Source organism: Petaurus breviceps, unplaced genomic scaffold, assembly GCF_028583685.1.
Source record: "Petaurus breviceps papuanus isolate PSGF00001 unplaced genomic scaffold, PetGlider_PUasm1.0 91133, whole genome shotgun sequence".
Lineage (NCBI taxonomy): Eukaryota > Metazoa > Chordata > Mammalia > Diprotodontia > Petauridae > Petaurus > Petaurus breviceps.
In genome coordinates, this window is record NW_027187419.1 from 12,706,410 (window position 1) to 12,724,867 (window position 18,458).

Genomic DNA, 18,458 nt, shown 5'->3' on the forward strand with positions numbered 1-18,458 from the left:
TTAGGATTCACCAAGACGACAATAGCACGTACACGAGAGGCCAAAGGAACAAACTTGGCCCGTGTCTTGCTTTTTTTGTTGTTTGGTCTTGTCCAACTCTTCGTGGCCCCATTTGGGGATCTCTTAAAGGGTGTTTTGCCGTTTCCTCCTCCAGCTCATTTGAAACATGAGGAAACCAAGCCAACCAGGATTAATTGACTTTCCCAGGGTCACATAGCTATTGTCTTAAGTCAAATTTGAACTCAGGTCTTCCTGACTCCAGGTTTGGCACGCAAGCTGTCCCAGGTCTGGCTTAGAGAAGACTAAGAATGGTATTTTAATACAGAGCTAGGTCTCAAAGGGAATTAAATTGTAGGCTGGATTCACTATCAACTTTACAAGACAAACACTCGAATTTCTTGAAAAACATTTAATTTCTAATCAAATTAATTACAAAAAGTTATATGCCACATAGTGAAAAATTAAGAAAAAACTGAAAGGTCAATTCACATCCATTTTACCAGAAAGAAACTTAGGGCTTTTCAGAAGGCACTCATCCATACTCCTACCACTGTGGTACTGCATGGTACTGCAGAATTTTGAAAAGTATGAATCCATTTTAAAGTTGAATACTTTTTTCAGTTCAGTCATGCCCAAGGTCATCTTCCTGGAAATTGAAAAGGCTTTAGACATCCCTTTTTTTAGCTAAAAATGTCTTAAGATTACCAAATCTGATGACAAGAAAGTTGTTTATACATGGATGCTGTGCAGCATCCAGAAACATCCTTTTTAATTTTAATAGTCCTTAACTATTAACTAACTGGTTGATCTCTTCTGATCACAAATACAGATGAGGGTATTTCTAAAACTTCTCGATTAGTATTGCAGAAGCACCACCTCCTCCATTGCAGATCCCTGCAATACCATACTCTCCTTTCTTCAAGGCATGGACCATGTGAACAACAATTCTTGCTCCAGACATCCTAGAATTTAAAGGGAAAAGAAAAAAAATTCATTCTTCATATATAGGATTATGTTTCTAAAGCACAAAAGTTTAGTTTTAATTTCACATATTAATATCCATAATGCACATACTTTAGAATGTTCTAAGGTACAAAAGCTATTGTTTAGGGAAGTGACCGGTAAGTGTCCATGCATCTGAATAAACTAACTAGTATTTTTTGTGTTATCCAAAAAGGCAGAAAAAGCTGAATCTAAGTATGTGTTGTATATAAGAGCAGTTTCAAAGTATAAAGGAAAGTAATTCCATTTTTCTACCAACAGGACCTCAGAAACCATCTAACTCAACTCCGTTCCTGAATAAGAATCCTTTGCAAATAAAGTGACTAAAAAGCCATATCTCTTGACCCAAAAATTCTAATACCAGGCTTATGCCTCAAGGAGACCATAGGAAAGACTAAGGTCCCCACATGCAACAAAATATTTATAGATGAACTTTTTATGATAGCAAAGAATTAGAAACAAAGTAGCTGCTTATCAGTTCAGAAAAGGTTAAACAAACTGATACATAAATAGAATATTACTATGCTGAATTATGCATATGATGAATACTGAGAAACATGGAAAGAGTTGTATGAACTGATGCAGAGCCAAGAAAATTATAGTAAAACCACCAAAAAAGGGCAAAAGTGAATGTTGCAAAATTATAACGAACAAGCATGACTTGAAAAAAGATATATGAAATATATTCCCACCATACCCTTTTGCAGAAGTGGGAGGTGTACAAATGTACATTTGCATATGTTTGCTGATTTTGTTCTTTATTTTTGGCTTTTAAAAATACTATTTGTTACATAGGATAACTTGCTTAGAGAAGGTGAGGAAAAGATACTGAGGGAAAATTTGGTCACTATCACTATTCCAGATGATTTAAAGTGTTTATATCCTGGGGTGGAAGTGGAGGTTTACTCACAATACAGGTGAGTAAATAGAAGGTAATTTGAGAAGAGAAAAGAGGATTGTAAAGATCCAGGGAAGGCATGTAGGAAGCGGCACCTGAGCTGTGCTTTGAAGGGAGCTAGGGACTGGGTTTTTGTATTTGTAGCCCCAGTAACAAGCCTCCCTTATTCATAATAGAAGTTAAATGAATGCTTGTTAAATTGATGACTTCATGATCCTTAGAAACTTTCTAAGTTTGTTCTTACTATCATCTTTCTAAAATTAATCGCAAGAAGCAGGTAGTGGTCACTCATGTTTAACAGGTATTTAAGTGGCTATCTCAGTCACATCCTGGATGTATGTCTTGGTGAGAGAGAATTCCCTGTTATTAACATTAGAAAAGCATTTCTTCAGCAGAGTCACCAACTAGAACCACTTATCCCTTCTTCCTTTACTCCATTCCTTTTGAATGGCCTCTCCCCTGATGCAACCTTTGGATACATATGATCATTTTCAAAATATAAGTAGCTGCTTCCTTCTCAGATGTCCTAAATCACTACTTTATGGCAGGGGATACAACCCTCACACTACATAATACATAACTCCTTTCTTTCCTCCTTTGTAGTCTATGCTAGGATAAATGTATGCACATTTGTATTTGAATTGTGGACAAAATTCTTCAACCTACAGCTTCTCAGATTAGGATTCCCTTTTTGACTCTTCAGCATCGTGTTTTTATATAGCTTGAAGCATTTCTTGTTTTTTTTTCTTTCCAAACAACATTTAATTCTCCCTAATAACCTGAACAATGAAGAGTTGTTTCTCAAGTCCTTTTACCTTTCCATTTGCAAGGAAGACCAGCCTGTACTTTGCACATACATAACAATTATTTGGCGATGGCACAAAGAAAACCATTATTCATTTTAATTTAGGCACTCCATACTTTTCTGGAAGCAAAATTCTCCTTGTTGATAGCAAATATTCTCAACCCCACTAACAAAGAAGGAACCACAAATACATAAATCAAATTTCATCAGCTTAGCATTTTAACTCTCAAATGGTTAGCATAAAACTTCAGAAACACTGGAACACAGGAACTAACCAAGAATATGCAGAGCAAATATGATTAAAATGTGTTCTATATAATAATTTCACCTACCCAATCGGGTGTCCCAAAGAAACGGCACCTCCATCGATGTTCACTCTTTTGGGATCAATATCCAACATTTTGATATTTGCTAATACAACTAAACTAAAAGCTTCATTTACTTCCCATATTGCAATATCGTCTTTTTTCAATCCTGATTTTTTAAGAAGCTGAAAACAAATTGTCATAAATTCAAATGATTTGGTAAGCCATAAGATCATAATTTATGCATTCACATTTGAACTTTGGGTTTTTAAATAGGCATATTTTGTTCTAATTTGTCTTTACTAAAATAGTTTTGAGAGGCAGTATGGCATAGTCCATAAAGCTTGCCTCAGCTTCACACAGACTAGGAGGGTTCAAGTGTGGCCTCTGACACATAATGATTGTGTGACTGCGAACAAGTTGCTTCATGTATCAGTGCTCCAAGCAATATTTTTTTTTGGTCAAACAAATTTACTTTGTATGAATATAAATAAAGTGGCATGATTACATGACAAGAGTTAAAGATAACAGGAAAAATACACACTTCACTGCAATATCAAGGGAAAGCAAAACATTTTTTATACATATATATACATACATATTTGAATATTTGATTTTAAAACTTTGAATTCCAGATTCATTCCCTTCCTTCCTTGTCATCTACCCTTACTGGGAAGATAAGCAGTTCAGTATAGGTTGTACATGTGTGGCTTCCAAGCAATATTCTAATACTATGTGTGGCAGGTGCCAAATTGCATTGGAAAGGTAGTTGCTTCCTAAAAGGTCTCTATCCCAATGAAATTACCAATCCAATTTAAAAAATAAAAGTTTTAACAGTATGCAAGTTGCTAAGTGATGGCTTATCAACATGATAAATTATCAAAGGAAAAATAATAATTTTAGTTCCTAAAATGAAATGAAACCAAAATTCACTACTCTGATTTTTTTTTTTTGCCTTTTGGAGGGCAATCGGGGTTAAGTAACTTGCCGAAGGTTACAAGGCTAGTTTTTTTGTGTGGGTGTTAAGTGTCTTGAGGCCAGAACCGAACTTGGGTCCTCCTGACTCTGGGGCCAGCGCTTTACTCACTCCACCACCAAGCTAGAAAAGATTCAAGTAGCAGCCTGGCAACTGACTTCTTATTCCATTTTCAGCTATGCAGTCATTCAAATATCCATACCTGTTTGTTGGCCTAAAACCAGTTCTACTAAGTTTGTCCATTTGCTTTTCTTTTCTTTTTTTTTTTTTTGAGGCAATCAGAGTTAAGGGACTTGCCCAGGATTACACAGCTAGTAAAATGTCTGAGGCCAAATTTGAATGCAGGTCCTCCTCACTCTAGGGCCAGTATTCTATCCCGCTGTGCCACCTATGTGCCTCTCTACTAAGTCTGTAGAAGTTCATCACCAGATGGACTACAGAGTTAACTTTTTGACCAAAGCAACTTAGAATGACCATGCACTAAGACACAGTAAGTATATGATCTTTCAGTTAAATAAAGATCCTCATCAATGAAATTAGGGATCCTGTAAAATAAATTTTCTTACCAAGTTCTTACCTATCTTGAATTTAGTATGAGAGTGCATGAATTCAAATCCCAACTCTTCCATGTACTAGGTGTATGACTTTGGGTCAAGAAACTAACCTGTCTAGGGCTTTCTTCCTCATTTTTTCTATCACTGAATAACTTCCCCATCATATCTTACTATTTTGAATACACTCTACTATCCTTTAGGCAAAAGGTGTAACCTGCCTGGTGATAATATGGCTTAGGCTAACATTCAAATTCATTTTCATTCCCTGGGAATAAACTACTTAAAAGCAGAAGGCAACAGCCCAGAAATAAATAAGCTGAGCAGAGGGGTAAAATGAACCTAAAATTTAAATTTTCAAGATAATTCATAATAACTGATTTTTAGATCTGTAAATATAAAAGATCATAATCTATAAAGTAAATAATAATGCCTTCCATTTACATAGGACTTTACAAAGAACTTACAGGCATATTATATCAGTTAATACACACAAGTGCCATATTATCCCAATTTTATATTTTAAGAAACGGTACAAAACAAAGGAATTTGCCCAAGGTCACAGAGCTTGTGAAAACACCTATCCTCTTAAAGTACTCTAAGATTAAAGGTCTTAAAACTCCTCTTTTTGTGTCTACTACATCATAATGCCTCCCAGTGAAGACAGATGACTTTAAATCACTTACAAGAATTAATATACAATGGTATCCCTACAGTAACAGAAACAAATCTCTCTCCAAAAAAGATAATAGTTAGCAAGGGTGTATAAGGCAGAGTCCAGTTTTTGTTTAACTTTAAAATTTACAGGGATTAAAAAGAAAAAAAAACTGGTTACTACTTTATAGGTGAAGAAATTGAGGTGTTGTATGTGTTTAGGAGTGTAATGTATTTATTTCATATATGTGTTTCTGAAATTATAAAATGGCCAGAACAAGGAGGCACTAGGCAAATTAAGGAATACACACTGTAATGTAATGCTGCATAATTCAGCAAGGCATTAAAAGGCATTGAAATAGAAATGTATTTTTACAAAGGTATTATATCCTGAGGTAGCAATAAAAATAACTGAAAGCATAACTACTACTCTTACTCAAGTAATATTCATGATCCCATGCTCTTACCTTTGGTACAGCATAAGCAGGTGCAATTGGAAAATCAATAGGTGCCACAGCAGCATCTGCAAATGCTATAAAAGTCAGAGATAAAGATTTAAAAACACTACATCTTCTATCATTAAATATCAACTTTTTTCCCACTAAAATGGGTAATATATCCAATAACTGCCACCAGTGGTTCACAAGAGCCAACCTTTTATAAAATATGTGAGTCAGCACACTCCTCTAAAATGTGATTACTTAGAAAAGTAAATAGAACATGCTATATTCTAAATATTTAGAAAACTAAGTCACTAGATGTCATCTGGACTAAAAATCAAAAGAGCACAGGTGAAGTTAAAAATCTGATACAAAAGACTAAAAAGTCAAGTCTATATCACATTTTTAAAGCTTATTATTTTCTTAGTGCAAAAGAATGCAAAACAGGGGCAGGTAGGTGGCGAAGTGAGTAAGAGCTCTGGCCCTGGAGTCAGGAGGACCCAAGTTCAGTTCCCCCCTCAGACATAACACCCACACAAAAAAAACTAGCCGTGTAACCTTGGGCAAGTTACTTAACCCCAATTGCCCTCCAAAAGGCAAAAAAAAAAGAATGCAAAATATTACATATGAAGTCAATGTTAAATATACAGAAATGAAAGATATTATGGCAAAATTATGGTTTTGAATGTTCTAAGTCTAACATTGAACTTCAAGAAAATGATGCAACCTGAATCAGCAATATCTTCAAGCTAGATTAAACAAAAGGGGCCTAGAGACTTAAAGGAAATAAAATGGTTTATTCAAGAAAACAAAGCAGAACAGTGTCAGATATAGGCTCAGAACTGAATTCTGTAGCTTTCCTGAACCAGGGGATTGGAAGAGAAGAGCAATGACAGTATGTAGTTGGGAAAGTGCCAAGAAAGCAATTCGTTTCCACAAATAAGCCAAAACATATCTGTGTATGTCTACCTTCCATCCTGATCTCTCCTCAATGAATTCAATATAACATAGCTCAAACTACAACCCACTACAAACAATAAAACCAGTTTCCTAGAGGTCACTAATGATTTAGGTAATGACTTCTTTCTAGCAGTTCACAGTTCTATGAAGATAACATACTCATAAAGTTTCTTACCTGCTATTCTTGCCAGTGGTTCAACATTGAGCCTCTTAGCTGCATCTGCTGTCATGAGAACCACAGCAGCTGCCCCATCATTCAGGGTACTGGCGTTGGCAGCTGTCACTGTACCTGAAAGTGACAGTGAGCACCAAGTCAAAGAACACAGTACACTCTTCAATGCATAACAGAATCAATACAGCAAGAGAGCCTTAAGTTTCTCTTCTAAAGTCTGTTAAGGAATTTTAAGGGGTCACCTAAAATTGTCTGAGTTGCCAAATTTTCCAGAAACACTAGATCCAGAGCACAAAGGAGGCCCTGACTGCGTGACGAATGAAGCCCTATCCTGAGCTAACAAAATTTGTTATTTGCATCCCAGACTAGACTCCCTGTGTGTGTGTCCTTGGGAGTCAAGAAAGGTGCTAGTCAATCTGGACTGGGCTGAGAAAGCACATGTACAGCTGGGACCCTTGCAAATAAGCAGACCACCATATCTTCATGGTCTAGCAGTTCCCAAAGGAAAAGAATGTGGCTTTTGCCATCACCTTGCTCCTCAACTTGGGGGGGGGGGGGGGTTGTCTTTTTCCCCCTCTTATGCCATGCCCGTTTAGGTAGAGATTCGTATTTTCTCCTCTCTTTGTTGTTTTGTTATAAATAGGCAAACTTCTATATGGATATGTGAACTCTTTGGGTTCCACATACATGTTCATTCCTCATGTAATAGACCTAGTTTTCACCTAAGTTTCTTGAGGTTATGATTGCCTATTGACAAGTCCTGCTCTAATGCCTCAGTGAGGCACAGTAGTGACCCTAGATTCTCAAAGGCTATATGCCAGGAATATAGGTACATACAATGTACTACTAAATTAGAAAGTTCTTGGTTATAGGCTAGGCAATAAACTGTATCATCAGAGGACTAAGTTGAAAGACTCATGGCCAGATGGATAGCCACAACATGATATATCTAGTCAAAACAACTCATGAAAACTGTCTACTCATTAGATATAATGAGAGGGATGGTTTCAGACAAACCTGGAAAAACTCCTATGAAGTGATACAGAGTAAAATGAGCAGAACCAGAAGAAATTTTTTATGTAATAACAATGCTGTATAGACAGACTTTGAAAGACTTAAGAACTTAGACCAATGCAACAGCCAACAATGATTCCAGAGAATTGATGATGAAGTAATGTGACCCACCTCCTGACAGACTGGTGAGGGATACAAGATGAAGAAAAAGATATATTTTTGAACATTACCAATGTAGAATTTACTTCTGCTTGACTATGCATATTTGTTACAAGGATTTTCCTTCTTTTTCTTTCCATTGGAGGAAGAGGAAAATATAAATGCTCACTTATTAAAAAAAAAAAAAACCTATGTACCAAGATATAATAAAGGGGTTACCAAAACTCTACATCAGAGACAAATGAAACTGAAACCAAGAAATCAACTTTTTCCATTGTAATGGGAATGCAAATTTGGAAGATCTTCCCTGCCCCTAGGCTAAAGTGCACCTGGAGCCTGGGGTGGGAGGCTTGTTTTTCAGTAGATACTTTTTGATTGGCCAGTGGGTCAATAAGGTTGTTACATTCTCAGAGCCAGGAGAAGGCTACATAAGGCTATATGTGGAAATCTGTCTACTTGATCTGTTTCTGTCTTGATAATTCTGCCTGTATACTTTGAAGTTCGGGGTGCTGACCTTTTCCTCTGAACAAGGTAAACGATATATGTCTGACTGATTAAAGTAAGCTTGTTAACCCATTTTGAGTTGCTTTCCTTTACCAAAACAGATCCAAGAACCTGTATGGGCAGCAAACCCTGAGGACGTGCTTAGGGTGCTTGCCGCTACATCCATCAACACTAATGTGCTGTCATCAAAGGATTAATTTTGAGGTATTTCCCCCTCTTCATGACAAACCAATGAAACCAAATGTGATGGTGAGATAAAAAAAATAAACAAATTTCTGGACGGTTAATTTCTCTAAAATGCCATTGAAAAATCAAGCAAACCAGTATTCAAACTATGAGGAAAGCATTTCACCTTCTACTACTAAAACCACAGCTATAAAATAGATATTCAAAAAGCAGTACTAATCTTTTTTCTTCAAGTTGGATATTTCAAAGCCAAATGCCAAAGAAGTGTTAACATATTGTTAATGGACATCAATCATAAATTTGAGATTGAAGGCAGAATAATAATTTTAGAATAATTCAGGTAAAGAAAATGAACTCAAATTATAAAACAGAAGGGCAGAGCCAAGATGGCAGAGAAAAGGCAGGGACTTGCCTGAGCTCTCCCCAAAATCGCTCTGAACAACTTTAAACAATGACCTAAGATAAATTCTAGAGCAACAGAACCCAAAAAAGGACGGGTTGAAACAATTTTCCAGCCCAAGATAAACAAGAGAGTTGGCAGGAAAGATCTGTCATAGCAGGGTGAAAGTGGAGTACAGTCCAGCACAGCCCAGGCCACAGCAAATCAGGTGCAGGCCTTGGAAGCAACTGAATCAGCAGCAACAGCAGCTGCTGCTGCTGCTTCTGGAGCTCTTAGCCCACAAACAACTGGTCAGATCATCACAAGGGTTTCTTTGCTGGCAGTGGGGGCAGAACTATGTTGCTCTGCCCATGCTTGGATCTGGGCTTCAGTTGTGGGGGGCAGTCCCAGGGCAAGGGGGAGCACTAGCACACCAGAGGCTGTGGCCACAGTGGAGAAGAGTCTCTCTTCCTCCGAGGCAGAAAAGAGTGCCTGTGGCCTCTTTTTTTTTTTTTTTTTTTTTGTGAAAGCACAGGCCAGGAGAGTAGTAAACATACTTCTCCTCAGGTCATACCACCTTGGGAGAAATAAAAACTTACAGATCTCTAGAAGTATCTCTGAAAACAGCTGCCCAAAAGCCCTAAAGCTTGAGATAATGGGCCTTCCACCCTGGAAGCACAGCCCTACTCTAGGCAAAGAGTTAAAAGTCAAGTAATAGGCTGGAAAAATAAGCAGACAACAGAAAAAAAAAAATTCTGAGTATGAAAAGTTACTATGGTACAAAATCAAAACACATATTCAGAAGAACAACAAAGTCAAAACTCCTATACATCCAAAGCCTCAAAGAAAAAAAAAATATGTATTGGTCTCAGACTATGGAGGAGCTCAAAAAGGATTTTAAAAATCAAGAGAAGTAAAGGAAAAACTGGGAGGATAAATGAGATGCAAGGAAATCATGAAAAAAGATTCACAGCTTGGTAAAGGAGGCACAAAATACAATGAAGAAAATAACACCTTAAAGAACAAAATAGGCTAAGATATACAGATATAAAGACATACAAAAATTCACTGAAGAGAAGAACTCCTTATAAAGTGGAACTGGCTAAATGGAAAATGAGATAAAAAAGCTCACTGAAAAAAATAATTTCTTAAAAATTACAATTGAGCAAATGGAAGCTAATAACTATGAGACAACAAGAAACAATAAAACAAAACCAAAAGAATTTTTAATAAAAATAGAAGACAATGTAAAATATATCTCATTGGAAAAAAGCAACTGACCTCTGGAAAATAGATCCAGGAGTCATAACTGAAAATTTATTGAACTTCCTGAAAAAAAGAGACTATCGATCATATTTTTCAAGAAATTACCAAGGAAAACTGTCCTTATATCCTAGAGCCAGAAGGTAAGATCAAAATTGAAAGAATTCACTTAAAAAAGATTCCAAAATAAAAACTCCCAGGAATATTAATAGCCAAATTCCAGAGTAACCAGGTCAAGGAGAAAGTATTGCAAGCAGCCAGAAATAAACAATAATTCCATAGTCGGGATGACACAAAACTTAGTATCTTCTATATTGAAGGATTAGAAGGCTTGGAATATGATATTCCAGAGGGCAAAGAAACTCAAAATATAACCAAGAACACCTATCCAGCAAAACTGAGTATAATCCTTCAGGAGAAAAATGGATATTCAATGAAACACAGGACTTTCAAGCATTCCTGATGAAAAGACTAGAGCTGAATAGAAAATCTGACATTTAAATACAAGATTCAAGAGAAGTATAAAAAGGTAAACAGAAAAGGGAAATCATAAAGGACTTAAAAAAAGATAAACTGCTTACATTCCTACATGAGAAGATGATATTTGTAACTCACAAGAAATTTCTCATTATTAAAGTTGGGAGGAGTATAGACAGAGGGCACAGGTGTGTGTAGGTTGACTATGAGATGATATCTAAAAAAAACAAAATTAAAGAGTGAGAAAGAAGACTGCACTGGGATAAAGGGAAAGGGAGAGGTAGAATGGGAAGAGGTAGAATAAAAAAAGCAAGAGCAAACTTTTCCAGTAGAAGGGGAGATAGGGGAGGTCGTGGGGAACTGGCTCAAAGAGTTAAGAGTAACATACACACTCAATTGTGTGTAAAAATCTATTTTACACTACACAAAAATAGGAGGGGAAAAGGATAAAAGAAGGGGGTGGTGATAGAAGGGAAACCAGATTAGGGGAGGGGATAGTTAGAAGCAAAACATTTTTGTAAAGGGATAGGATAAAAGGAGAGAGAGAATAGAATAAATTGGGGGGAGGTGGGGAATAGGATGGAGGGAAATACAGCTAGCAATATTAACTGAAAAAAAATTTTGGAATAAGTTTCTCTAATAAAGCCTCATTTCTCACACGTATAGAGAACTGAGTCACATTTATAAAAAAAAAAAAAGCCATTCCCCAAATTGATAAATGATCTAAAGGCATAATCAATTTTCAAGTAAAGTAATCAAAGTTATCTATAGCCATATGAAAAAAAATGCTCTAAATTACAACTGAATGGAGAAAATGTAAATTAAAACAAAATGACAAATGTTGGAGGGGAGAAAATTGAGACACTAATGCATTATTGATAGAGTTGTGAACCAATTCAACCCTTATGTAAAGCAATTTGGAACTATGACCAAAGACCTATACCCTTTGACCTAGCAATATCACTACTAGTTCTGTGTCCCAAAAGAGATGAAAAACAAAAAGGAAAAGCACCTATATGTACAAAAATATTTACAGCAGCTCTTTTATGGTGGCAAAGAATCAGAAATTGATGGGATGCCTATTAATTGTCCAAACAAATTTGTGCTATAAGAAATGATGCTCTCAGCCTATATCAGATTGCATGCCGTCTTGGGGATAAGAGAGGAGAAGGAGGTAGAGAATATTTTAAACTTATGGAAGTGAATGTCGAAAACTAAAAACAAATAAATTATTTTAAAAAACAAGAAATAATGCTATCAGAAAAACCTGGAAAGACTTTACATGAACTGAAGAAAAATGAAATTAATAGAAGCAGAAGAATATTGTACACATTAACTGCAATACTGTAAGATGATCAACTGTGAATGACAACTATTCTCAGCAATTTTTTATATACACACACATATATACATAAATGTATGTATGTATGTATGTGTGTGTGTGTGTGTGTGTGTATAAATCTGTAAACCTGCCAGGTTCTTTGGGACCTTCTCCTTGGGCAAGGTCATAAAATCTTCTCTGCCCTGTGAAAGATGTGGCTTAATATTGTAAAATACTAAAATAATGAATTGCTTTACTGAAAAACTGAGATCCCCTCCTTCTATTACAAACACCACCAAAGTGTGTGAGGGTAAGGGGGACTTAACAAGTTTACTTACAGTACAGAAGTGATTTATGTGATGATTTGTGATTCTGACAATTATGAAATTATTCCCAGAACGATATATATTGAAGTTACATCCTGAGCCAACTTAATCTTAACAGACTCCAGTCTTAAAGATTTATTTTTGCCTTAGGAGGTTAATATGCAATACCCTTAATAGATGAATATGTTAATTTGAAGACTTAAATAGCCAAGTATTTTTTGAGTTTTCAAGCAAACTATCATAGATATTCACTATCTATGCAGATTTCCAGAATGTCATTATTTTCTTAATTTTTAATGACTGAATGCATAGCCTACTTTGGTGTTCTTCCTATAATTCTGCTGTTTATGAGACTAGCTCCATAAAGTCTGAACTGGTTTTCACTACATGAACTAATTACTAGAAGACCAAAATCATTAGATTTTTGTCAGATTTTACTAAATTATAATAAATCTTATCACTAGCAGGCTTCAGTAGCATTACCTAGAGAATCTTCACAAGTGACCTGGAACCTGGTCAAGGAAATAACTGCAAGAACCTGCCTGGATCCATCCACAGACATTATATAAAACACCATTCAGTTTTCAGCTAGCAGTTCAAGGCCAATTGCCTGCCCTTGATCAAACCTACTGGTGTGTCATTCATTGGACAAGCCTTCTCAGAGATATGAATCACACTTGTTCAAACACAAACCAGGACACCTGCCTTACCTTAAAGGTTATGTTATGTCCCCTGGGGACCCAACCATGGAATATCACCATACATCCTAAGAGCATCTGGATCAACAGGACCTGAACTCCAGGTCCCTGCTAGCACCTGCTGGACTTGTGTACCTCTAGTGCCTTCCTACCTAATCTATACCCACACTTTCGTCACCCTTCTTGGACAATCTCACCTGCACCCTCATCACCGTGGGCACTGACCTCACCTTGTGTAACTCCATCAAGTTTCCATGACACGCCTCTCAACCCCCTGGGCCCAGGTTCAGGCATAAAAGGGGAGGTAAGGGGCATTCTGATTGGAATTGGGGCCCTCCTGGGGACAGTCATTTGGGGAATGGCTTAAGATAACAAAAAAAGGCACTTGCAAGAAGCATAGAAGGTGCTCTCCAGATACATAAAGGTCACTTACACTACCAAAGGACTTGACTCCCTAGCCGAAGAACAAAGAATCCTTGGGGTCATGGTTATGGATAACCACTTGACTCCAGACTATCTTGTACCCTCAAGAACTTTTCCTATTCCATGTCACTATACCCCCTTCCATGAAGTCTATGAACTCATCGATGAAGATCTGTGACAGCAAGGTTGATAACCTTGTAACTCAAATTCATTCTGTCACCCCAAGTTTTTTTAACAACCTGTTCTTCTGTGTCAGGGGTGGGGAACCTGCAGCCTCAAGAACACACATGGACACAGCCTTCTGACTGAGTCCAAGTTTTATAGAACAAATCTTTATATTAAGGGGATTTGTTCTGTGAAGTTTGGATTCACAGTCAAAAGGCCACACTTGAAGACCTAAGGGGCCATATGTGTCCTCAAGAGTGCAGGTTCCCCACCCCTGTCCTAGGCCCTCCCTGACAACTGGGGAACTTAGACCTGGACTGATTTTTGAGACTGACTGTATCTTGTGTGTGTGTGATAAGAATTAAAGTACTGTGGCACTGTATGTACCACAGGACCTTCCAGGCCACTGACAGGTCACTGAGCTGGGAAAAGTTTAGGTTAAGACCCTTCCCTTTCCTCATCCATGTGTTACTGACCTCTGTAAGAACTATTTACTGAGGGAGACTACCTGTGAAGGATTTTGTCCATGTGCTAGTCATAGGTGGTCTTAAAGACCAAGGGATGGACTGTTGTAATATTAGGCCTGGTGGTCTTGAGATCACCATGACAGTTTCCCCTTAAAGGAGGCTGTACCCTATAAAATATATGCATGGAAACCATTGTTGTAAGATTAGGCCTGATTGTCTTGAGGCCACCATGACAGTCTCTCCTTAAGGAAGGCTATAAGCTTACAGAACATACTTATGGAAAAGTACTGATAACAATATTTTTTGAAGATTAGTACTGCTGTGTCCCCCAAATGATATTTTTTGTCTACCACCAGCTTGCATTTGTTTCTCCCTGATAAGAAAACCCCAAAAATATATTTTGTCTATTACCAACTTGTTTTTTCTCTCTGATAACAAACTCCCCCAAATAATATTTTGCCCTGACCCAATCTGCAAATTGGCCAGCTTCAAGGGGTCCACCCAAAATCTAAGTATAAGAACTCCACCCACAGAAGGGTATATTGCAGTAGACTCTCCCCTCCAGCAGGAACACCCCTCTCCAGCAGGAGCACCCCCTCCTGCTAAATGGACCTGTGTCTCTTGGCTCCCCAACATAGCACTGCCCTTATATGAGTTACACTTTATGCTAGTGTATGCCTGAGTTGTATAATGGGTCCTCTTCTTTCTCTCTCTTTCCCCCACTTCCCTACTGCTTACAATAAAGCTTTGCACTGAACTGACTCTCATTGTTTGACATGTTATTCTCAACATCCAAACTCGTGAAGGTGGTGTTTTCCCTGACATCTCTGGCTGGCCCACGGGCTTTTCCTCAGACATAAACTGGGTACCCATACAAGGATTTAATCAACTGACAGCAGCATCTATACTGGGGGAGTATGATACTGTAAGCCCAGCTGAAGAAAGCAAGAGTCAATAGGGAAATCCTATACCAGAGGAGTCAGAAAACAAATTCCCTTTTGCATTTTTGCATATTACTTGATTCTCTAGTCCTAGCGAGATTATGTGTGATTCTTTATACCATCATTTTGATAGATCACCATTACGTACTATTAAAATTGGAGGGGGAAGCGGGGAGTAGTGGTAAGGTCAAGTGACTTGTCCAGGGTCACATTACTGGTAAGTGTCAAGTGTCTGAGGCCACATTTGAACTCAGGTCCTTCTGATTCCAGGGCTGGTGTTCTATCTATCTACTGTGTCACCTAACTGCCCCTTGTATTATTACATTTGATTCAGAAATAAATAAAAAATTTTTTAAACTCACCATTTTCTCTTTGGAAAACCGTCTTCAGCTTTGGGACTTTACTAAAATCAACACGTTTGTATTCTTCATCTTCTGTTATCACCATGTCTGGATTGCCTAAAACATAGACACTATAAGGTGAGAAGATATGAACACATAATAATGTAGTATGTTTGAATCAGAAATTCATTTAATAAGTAACCTAATATACATACAATACTTTTCCTTATAAACCTATATACCTTAAATTCAAGTTTGTTACATATAATCTGTTATACTAATATAATGTCCTACTAAGGGGTTTAAATTTATTTTAAAAAATAGAATTTCATTTATTATCTGACTTCCACTTAGATTCAAAGTAAAAAAAGTATGGTATATCATATAAGATCTGAGCTTAAAGAGAGTAAGAATCTAACAAGAATCTCTGAATTGTAGATTCTGACTGCTTGTTGGGAATACATGACAATTTGTCCTCAACTGGCATGAGAATAAAGAGGAGTATATTTATTTTTAACTAAAAAACAAATAAAAGGGGCAGAGACCAGATGGCAGAGTGAAAGCAGGAACTTGCTTGAGCTTGTCTTATCCCCCAATCATCTCCAAATACCTGTAGAAAATTACTCTAAACAAATTTTGGAGCTGCAGAACCCACAAAGTGACAGAGTAAAATACATCTCCAGCTGAGGAGAGCCTGATGGGCAGAGAGGAAGGGTCTATTGCACCAGGCTAGGAGCAGAGCCCAGTGCCGCATGGGCTACACCCTCGTATAGACCAGGCAGGAGCAGACCTCAGGGAACTGAATCACTAGCAGCTGTGGCAATTTCCAGAATTTTCAACACTCAAACGCCAAAGAGAAAGCAAAAGGTCAGAAGGGAAATCCTGTTGGACCTAGGTGAGAGAGGAGCACAATCCGGCCCCTGCCCCCGGGGCATCAGAGGGGTAGTAGCAGCTGTGGCAGCAGTGGCAGCAGCAGCTGCTTCTGGAGCTCCAGGACCACAGATGGTGGGGGGACCAAGCAGATGATCAGAGGGCAATTGCAGGAATCTCTCTGCTGGCACCGAGGCAGGATTCTCTTGCTTTGCCCTACTTGTAATCTGGGTCACAGTCTTGGGTGGTGGTCCTGGGATGAGGAAGAGCACTGAAGTGGCAGAGTTTGTGGCAGATGTAGAGAAGGAGTCCTCCTCACAGTTCTGAGGCAGGTGCCTAGAAGTAGCTCTAACAACAGCTGCACAAAATCCCTGAAATTTGGGACACAGCACTCTCCACTCTGGAAGCAAAGTTCTACCATAGCAAAGAGCTCAAAAGTCAAGTAACTGGCTGGGAAAATGAGCAAACAGAGGAAAAGAAATTAGACTACTGAATCTTTCTTTGGTGACAAAGAGGATCAAAACCTCGAACGAGAAAAAGACAACAAGGTCAAAGCTCCTGCATCAAAAGCTTCCAAGAAAAATATGAACTGGTCATAAGCCATGGAGCAGCTCAAGAAGGATTCTGAAAATCAAGTAAGAGAAGTAGAGGAAAAATTGGGAAAAGAAATGAGAGTGATGCAAGAAAATCATGAAAAACAAGTCAACAGCTTGCTAAAAGAGACCCCAAAAAATACTGAAGAAAATAACACCTTAAAAAATAGACTAACTCAAATGGCAAAAGAGATCCAAAAAGCCAATGAGGAGAAAAATTCCTTAAAAAGCAAAATTGACCAAATGGAAAATGAAGTTCAAAAGCTCACTGAAGAAAATAATTCCTTCAAAATCAGACTGGAGCAAATGGAAGCTAATAACTGTAAGAAATCAAGATATTATAAAACAGATCCAAAAGAATGAAAAAATAGGGAGGTGGAGCCAAGACAGCAGAGTAGAAGCAGGAAATTCCGTAAGCTCCCGCAACAACCACCTCCAATACCTGTAAAATATGACTCTAAACAAATTTTAGAGCTACAGAACCCACAAAGTGACAGAGAGAAACAAATATCCCACTAAAGGCAGCCTGGCAGGCTGACAGGAAGGGTCCATTGCAGCATGCTAAGAGCCAAGCACAGTTCTGTGTGAGCCTCGCGGTTCTGGCCCCAGGGGGCACCAACCAGCAGGCTGCTCTAAGCAGACTTCAGGAGAATGAATCACCAGCACCTGTGGTGGTTTCCAACCTTCTCAACCCATAAATGCCATAAAGAAATTAAAAGGTCAGTGGGGGACTCTGTTGGAACTGGGAGACAGAAGAGCACAGTCTAGCCCCTGCCCCCAGGGTGAGAGATGGAGGAGGTGCAGCAGCTGCAGCTGCTGCCACATGGCTGCCTCTAGAGCTCTCAGCCTGCAGATCATAGGGAGACCAAGCAACCATTCAGAGGGTAATCACTCTTGCTTTTAACCTGCTTGGATTAGGGTTGCTGTCTTGGAGGTGGTCCTGGGGTGAGAAATGCCAGTGTGCCAGTGTGGTATCTGTAGAGAGGGAGCCCTCCTCATAACTCTGACAACATTTGTGAAAACCCCAGCAATTTGGGACAAAGCTCTCCACTCTGGAAGCAGAGTTCTACCACGGCAAAGAGCTCAAAAGTCAAGTAATTGGCTGGCAAGATGAGCGAACAGAGGAAGCACTATCAGCCCATAGAATCTTTTTTGGGGGACAAAAAAGGATCAAAGCATGAAATGGGAAGAAGACAATGAAGTCAGAACTCCTGCATCAAAAGCTTCCAAGAAAAATATGAGCTGGTTACAGGCCATGAAGGAGATCAAGATGGATTTTGAAAATTAAGTAAGAGAAGTGGAGGAAAAATTGGGAAGAGAAGTGAGAATGATGCAAGAAAATCATGAAAAGCAAGTCAACAGCCTGCTAAAGGAGGCCCAAAAAATACTGAAGAAAATAACATCTTAAAAAATAGACTAGGGGCAACTAGGTGATGCAGTGAATAGAGCACCAGCCCTGAATCAGGAGGACCTGAGTTCAAATCCAGCCTCAGACATTTAACACACACACACAACTAGCCATGTGACCTTGGGCAAGTTCACTTAATCCCAACTTCCCTACCTTACCC

The 18,458-nt window shown here is 38.2% G+C and overlaps 1 protein-coding gene across 1 annotated transcript in view; it reads right to left on the bottom strand.

The window, feature by feature from the left end:
- Positions 1 to 394: 394 nt before the first annotated feature.
- ACAT1 (acetyl-CoA acetyltransferase 1) overlaps positions 395 to 18,458 on the bottom strand; it is a 47,273-nt gene continuing 29,209 nt past the window's right edge. The window contains exons 8-12 of the mRNA XM_069080501.1: positions 15,449 to 15,544; positions 6,767 to 6,880; positions 5,659 to 5,723; positions 3,038 to 3,195; positions 395 to 962 (exon numbers count right to left, since the gene is read on the bottom strand). Of these exons, the coding sequence (XP_068936602.1) occupies positions 842 to 962; positions 3,038 to 3,195; positions 5,659 to 5,723; positions 6,767 to 6,880; positions 15,449 to 15,544 (554 nt within the window). The 3' untranslated portion in view covers positions 395 to 841. The remainder of the gene's footprint in view (positions 963 to 3,037; positions 3,196 to 5,658; positions 5,724 to 6,766; positions 6,881 to 15,448; positions 15,545 to 18,458) is intronic.